Source organism: Sinohyriopsis cumingii, chromosome 5 (genome assembly GCF_028554795.1).
Source record: "Sinohyriopsis cumingii isolate HCF-2022 chromosome 5, ASM2855479v2, whole genome shotgun sequence".
Lineage (NCBI taxonomy): Eukaryota > Metazoa > Mollusca > Bivalvia > Unionida > Unionidae > Sinohyriopsis > Sinohyriopsis cumingii.
In genome coordinates, this window is record NC_142965.1 from 116,239,537 (window position 1) to 116,247,285 (window position 7,749).

The window sequence follows — 7,749 nt, forward strand, 5'->3', positions numbered from 1 at the left end:
GGTTACACAAAACTATAGATATGCACACGCTATCATTGATGACATTTTCGAATTAGTAGATAAGTCACCGATTATGTCAGATACTGTAAATATGTTACCTACATAAGAATTTTTATTTGTAAGGAAATTTTAAGAGAATGTATATCTTATTAAAGATGAGAATTTTATTATGTTCATTCACATTTCTGGGCACTGACTGCCATTTACGTTGATAAATTCAAGTCTGAATATGAAAAGAATGGTGAAAGTTTTTTTTTTTGAACCTAGTACAAAGCTGAAGACTATATTGAATAATTTCCTAATTCTCCGTAGTTTTTGAAGCCTGAGTAATAGATCAGTATCATGTGGAAACAAGTCTTATTATCTCTCTGCTTTCTGTCTATATGAATTACAATGGTAAAGATTTTTACAGGTACAGTTAAAGGAAGCCATACAGCAACTGCCTAATGGCATTAACACAGAAGTATCAGAAGGAGGGATCAATTTCAGTGTTGGACAGAGACAATTGATCTGTCTTGCTAGGGCTACCCTGAGACAGAACAAGATTCTTATTATAGATGAGGCAACAGCTAATGTTGATCAAAGGTAAAAGATATTTGTTATATCTACCTTAAACAGTGATTCTGAGAAAAGAGAATGAATACGTGTTAGAACATAATTTACTTCTTTTTGGTATATTTATGACGTTGTCATGTAAGAAAGACATGGATTTATATCATTCTTCATGTGCATTGGAATATGATTTGAAAATTCCGCCGGATGTCAGAATTGCCAAGAGTCAACTGCAAGTTTTTTATCTTGAGGATGGAATTTTCATATCCTACGAGGAATCATAATAATTAATTGTATGTTTTTTTTCTCGCAATTCTGAACCAGAACTGGGCCTCGAATTCACAAAGGCTTATTCTGAATCATGATGTAGAGGAAACAGATAAAAAGCCATTGAAAATCTTAATTTTAAATAGGGCATAAAGGATAGGTTTCACAGAAAAATGTAGCGTAAACTTTTAAACACATTTTAGTTTTCAAAAAACAGCAATGGCAATAGAGAGTGCCAAACGTGCGTACTGCAAATAGTTTTTTCCTATGATAAAGTGTGAACAGTTCAAATTTAACCTACACTCTTAACCATAAGATTAATACAGACAAACAAAGAAATAATGAAATAGACCTCAATTCAAATTTGCTCTTGAATTGTTTTCCCTTCAGAAATAAGAATGAGAATATGAAATATTCAAATATAACAATTACATCATTTTTAACTCTACATTTATGTATCTACGGTCGATCAATGTGAAATGACCTGTCTGCGGTCACGTAACTTCAAACAATGTTCGTTTTACTATGTAAATGTGCCGTAATTAGTGCTTATCTTAATTATTATGAAAGGGTGTTCATGTGATGATACAAATCGATATTTTGCCCTATTGTATGCCTTCTGCTCTCAGTAGAATTTGAAAATAACCCACAGAACAGGACAAAAGTCACATGAGAGGTAGTATAGAACTATGCTAGAACATGATTCTACACTCAGGAAAATACGATCATACATATATGTGAGAAATACATAGAGAAAAACACAGTTTCTCTCACTGACACTGGATGATGTCATTATCTTTATAAATCACTAAAATCCTGCAATGTTTATCTGTTTATATATAATCTGAAAGAGACCATTTTGCTGGCTTACATACCAGTAATTCTTGTTTACACCAACTATTTTGTTTTAAATGAAATATGTTTGTGCTCAGTGCCAAGAAATATTAACTTGATAATAATACTCTATTTCTGTTAGACGATTTATGATATCAGTGACCTTCTAAGTCACTTGATTTTAACTATAAAAAAGAAAATTATAATCAGTCATATGTATTAGTGAAAGACATCCTAACCTCCTCGTCATTGTGAACAATAACTGAAAAAGGTCTCGTTCTGGACCAGGATTCTGACCCACCGGTGAAGATTCCCTATCATTGCATGTATTGAATTAGTCATTATGAATCTGTTTCAGTGTCACAAAGGTCTCTCAACAGACGAGGCGCTAAATATATTTTGTTACTCAGGTTAATCATTTATATCATTGATTTCCAGCATTATGTATACATAACGAAACATCGTGTATGCATTTTTAACGCACTTTGACTTGTTTCATTCTCGTCATTTAGGAATGATCAACTAATTCAGAAGATGATTAAAGAAAAGTTCTGTAACTGTACAGTACTGACAATTGCCCACAGACTTGATACCATCATGGATTCTGACAGAATAATGGTGAGAGAGAACATTTGATTGTTTTGAAAAGAAAAGCGTCTATTCTGATACACATGCATATTAAAATAGTAATGTTTATTCTGAACAGTCATCAACATGTATCAATACCATGTTAACTTGTTTTTTGCATTTCTCAAAGCTCAAAATTATTATTCTTTTCACTAAACGACAGGATTACTAAAATAAAAATTTCACTGACCCTGCCTAAATGTCACAAAGCTTGCTAAACTCAAACGGAAGCCAGTTCAGTGTCTAATTCATCGTTTTATTCATTAGTATTACATTTAAGTAATAACAACTGTATTTCACCAACAAGACGTATAAGTCAAGTATTTCTCTGAATACCCAGTGTATAAAAGGCATACTTCAGCCTTTTTTATTTTCTCAGCTGTTCTGGCAAATTGTATTCTCCCCTTTTCATCAGTTTTGAAATTGCACTCTCCCTTATTATCATCTACTGTCTGCCGTTTTTGTTGTAATGCACAACTTGCTGATATTTCCATATGTTTACAATTCTCACTGCACCATTCATTGACTTTTCAACAACGATATAACGTTTTAGCACACTGTTCTATATAATTGTGTATAATATATTGATTAGGTAAAGGTGACTTTGCCGATTGGCCAGTTCTAGCATGATAAACTATACCTTATGTCATCTCCAGTAGTAAACTCAGTTTTTGATGGCAATATATCAGGTTAGTTTCATGTTCGAGAAGACTCGGTAATTTACATTATAACCGGACGAACGGTTTAACATCTGTCATGAGCATTTATTATATCTCGTCATGTGCAATATGTTGTTATGTACTCAATTAAAACCATAAACAGATCCGTTAACCATTAAAGAAAATAACAACTCGAAACACTTCTAACTTTTATGATATCATGCGGCCATAATTGTCATCGTTTCAGTAGATTAGTGACGGTTGGGTTTTAGTGATCTATCGGTGAAATCACTAATCGTACAATAGTGAATTAACTTCATTACAAGGCCTTATATCATCTACAACATTTAATATATGTCTCAAGTTCATGCCGTGATATGCTGTGGGTTACTATCATGATTCTCTCGTCTGGTTAAGGATCATGATAAACAATATCAAATTTCTTGTCAAAGTTTTGGAAAGTCACATACCTTGAATATTAGTGTTACAGTCAGTTAAAACTTTCAGGATAATATTACGTTGGGTCTCATGTTTATACACTAATATGCGAGGAGTTCCTATCTTTCTAGTCTCGCCTGCTTACGTAGAATGCTTGGTTCAGCATTGTAAACAGTGTCAACAGTTTGTTAAAGTGTTCGAAAGTGCTTTCCGGATATTGCAAAGTCACATATCTCTAACATCAAGTCCTGCATTCAGCTTGAACTTCGAAATAATATTACAATAGGTATAAAGTGTATGTACAGAGGATTTCCTGTCTTTCCTGTCCTACCTACTTAAGAATTCAGTCAATTGCGTTAAAGTTTTGTGCATTATTTACGAACTGTATATGCTCGTTAATAAGTCGAGTCTAACTGGAACAATCATAGAATTTGATGTGCCATCGTAAAATACATTAGCTAATCATTGTCTATGTTGTTTGTTCTCCTTATTATTATTTAACAAAATGCATGGACCCGGATTTGCCTGCGCATTATAGACAAAACATCTAGATCTGTTCAGTTTGCAATTGAACTCAAGTGACAAGCAAGTATAGCTGGTATTTAACTTTACTACTCTGTACTATTTTATTGTAGGATGGTGATTTTGGTATAAATATATCTCAGTCTCTAATGCAAAAAGGAAACAAACACAAATTTGCACGAATTGCATAAACAATTATTGTAATTTCTTTAAAATAGGAGTATCTTTGTATATGGAGTGCAAACATGGCAGATCGGAAAGCTGTGAAAGTCTTTTTATCGGGCTTTCATAAGGCCATGAAAATTAATTGAATGCATTTTCATGCTGCAAGTCTAAATTTATGACTTACAATGGTAGCAGATATACAATAAGCTGTCATAATTTCCACACAAAATTGTTCCTTTCAGGTGTTTGACGAAGGCAGAATCATGGAATTTGACCACCCACAAACCTTGCTTCAAAATCCAGAAGGAATTTTCTACAAAATGGTGCAACATAAAGGAAGCTAATAATCTCAACATTTGTCAGAAATTAAGAAATCAACATAGACACAAACTTTTCCCATTTGAATATAGACAACTGTAGAATGCTATTGATATCACTCAAAATACAAATTAGATTATACCAGACGTGTTATGAAATCCAAATGTTGTTATTCCCCTCAAGCCATTTTTATTTTTCAGATGACAGTCAATATTTTTAACAATATAACAAAAATCTTAGTAAGCAGAATCGTAACAGTTACATGCCATGATGCTGAATATAAATTCACAATTGGCATCATTACAATTTTCCCAAATTGCATAGTAACTTTATCATATTATCTTTTTCAAAATCTATTTTTCTCCCTTTAGTGAAATTCCAATTTACAAATGAATGTATTTTGCAAGACTTATTTATATGAATGATTAAAAAATAACGATTGATTAGATTATGATGATTTGCAGCAAACATTTTTTCTTTTATATTTTTCGGTAGCAGTATATCACCTAGATTTGACTTACTTAAATATATGTAAATCGTAATCATATGGCAGGAATCATTTTATTGTTAGTATTACAGATTGAAGAATTATTAGCACTAAGGCCAGATGGCAGCTCTGATATGCACTTCTCTAATTTTTTATCTCTAAAATGTTTTGTTATTTAAGACTTGCTAATTGTATATAAATCCCTTTGTGCTATTTGTTTTATTATGAGATATTGCAGTATATAAGTAGGAGAATAAAACAAATACCGAAACCCATACAAGCAAATTTGCAATCATTAGAATCTTTAGCTGAAATATGTTCTTTAATCAGTTTCTTTCGACCACTCTATGATGTTTCTATAAATCCACATGCCAACAATATTCAGTCTGCACATGAAACATGCTTACGAAAATTATCTCTTAAAGGTCTTATTAAAACAATCAGTAGCTTGACAAAATTGTACAATTGTAAGCATTATACATAGCAAGCTAATTTTGTAAAAGAGCATTGTCCTAAACTTAGTTTAAATTTTCGGAACTTCTTTTTGTTGCTATGGTACTGCATCAATTTATTGCACTGTCACATGATATATAAACACAATCCATGCCATTCAATGCTGCATCGCCTTAAGAAAATATGCAATAAAATGTTTTTTTTTTTTTTTTTTTTTTTTTTTTTTGTTTTTTTTGTTTTTTTTTTGCAGCGGTGGGTTTGATATAACGGAATATTTCACTCATGAAAGAAACTATTTATTGTCATGAGTGGTGAATCTACATGACAATATGTCCTTATTTGTACGCAATGAAACATCCACCCTTTTAAATACTTACTCAATGTGCATAATTGATGTCGACTAAAGGTAAAGTCAACATCTGTATAAGGGCTGTTCCATTTAAACACACAACGTACCCAGGGAAGTTAGTTTTTAAGAATACATGCCAGGGTAGTTTTTTCATCAGGTCATATGAAAATCATCCCGAAATCTGACTTGCATCTATGGGTGACTACTCCACATTGAAAACACATCCCCGGGTTATGATTTGCTTGGACAGCTCTAATGAAATGAGTAAAAAGTATTTTTTGGGGGGGGAGGGGAGAGGACACACATAACTTGGTATTTTGTCACTACAGCTTTAAATTTATCATACAGAAATATGTGAATGAGACGATTTGCATACAATTTCAAAGGTCTTGACAATTTCCTAAGATTAAAATAAGAGATTAAATTCATATACAATTACTGATTTGTTTTGTCAGGTTTTAGTTTATTTGTTTTAAACATTAAACACAGCTAGAAAAAATGTCAATGTATGACGTAGAGACATCAAGCGTCCATTGTGTTTTTGTGAAGTATAGGTTTCATATGATTTCATATGAAAAGCATAACAATTTCTTATTTTGAGTAAGTATTTAATTGAGGCAATGAAGAGAAGAAACGTAAAAAGTAGTATTATTGCTACTAATACTGCAAAATTCTGTATCTTTAATTTGTATTACTGTTACCCTTCTTGCTTCTTTTATCAGTGTTGTCTTTGTCATTATCAATGTTGCCATGTAAATAATGCAATGTATTTTTTTAATTTATTCTTAATGCCAGATCCTCTTTGTTTAAATTCATGTTATGATTATTATATAATTTATGTTGAATACATCTTAAGTCAACTTTAAAATAGTGTTTACAAAGATAAATGTATTATATAATGTATTCAGTTTTACATAATGGCTATAATATCTTACAAAATGCAAATGGGCGATGAATTTAAAAACCACCATTCATTGTTGTGAAGAGTTGCCTTTAATCCTCTAATTGTGACGAACCTCCAATGTCACGGCTTGGCGATATTGACCGTCATTCTCCGGACAGTAATGTATGAGATTCCTCTTTTAAGTATTATTGCACCAAATTTAATCGCAGTTAGATCACATCATACGAAACGAAAAGGTCATATTGCATACATTATGGTACCAGTTGTACTAAAAGAGGGGAAAGAATAATGATTTGAAAATTACTGTTAGGAAAAATTATTCTTGGAAAATTACTGAATCAGATAATGTATTTTTGATAATTGGTTTCAAACTTCGCATTCTCATGAAATCACAATTTTAATTATTTTTTAATAATATTTACATGTTTACTTTAATGAGTGCATCATTTTGCTGTTCTCTAAGCCTGCTATTGACGTTGGTCTATCCTATGAAATGACACTTTTATGAACATCAAAATCCAGTAATCATTTTACTACATAAAAATAATTAATCTAATTTAAACCGACCGTGATATTTGTATACAAATATGTCATACCATATTTTTGTTTCTCTTACGTACACAAGTATACTGATTATTTTAAGTAATAAACATATAGCAGGGATCTCCTAATGAAATTATGAAATATATATATATATATATATATATATATATATATATATATATATATATATATATCTTTACTTCACTGATCCTTACTTATGGGGCTGAAACTCTGTTCGTTCCAAGTCAAAACGTTTAAATTATCAACACCATGTACTATATTAAAAATTAGGGAGACAAACATCATGAAGAGTGTAGTATAGTAAGAGATATAAAATAGACCAAGAAACCTAAGTTAATAATTCAGGGTCCACGCCGGACCCTAATATTTGAGTGTAACTTATCGTTACATCGATACTAGAGAAACGTTGCCACAGATATGGAGAACTGAGTATAGAAAGTCAAAACTTATAATGTAAAATATAGTCACTTAATCACCTTATTTGCATATTTTCACATTGGATACATCATTTGCTAATTAAATACAATTAAAACTTTATAACAATATCAAAACTTGTCTTATCTTGCTTCACCAAAATTGTTGCCTAATATAAAACTGCATATATATATAT

At 31.4% G+C, this 7,749-nt stretch overlaps 1 protein-coding gene across 1 annotated transcript in view; it reads left to right on the forward strand.

Annotated features, from left to right (window-relative positions):
• LOC149800036 (ATP-binding cassette sub-family C member 4-like) overlaps positions 1-5,499 on the forward strand; it is a 143,292-nt gene extending 137,793 nt beyond the window's left edge. The window contains exons 24-26 of the mRNA XM_089959559.1: positions 413-585; positions 2,166-2,271; positions 4,307-5,499. Of these exons, the coding sequence (XP_089815685.1) occupies positions 413-585; positions 2,166-2,271; positions 4,307-4,408 (381 nt within the window). The 3' untranslated portion in view covers positions 4,409-5,499. The remainder of the gene's footprint in view (positions 1-412; positions 586-2,165; positions 2,272-4,306) is intronic.
• The last annotated feature ends 2,250 nt before the right edge of the window (positions 5,500-7,749 follow it).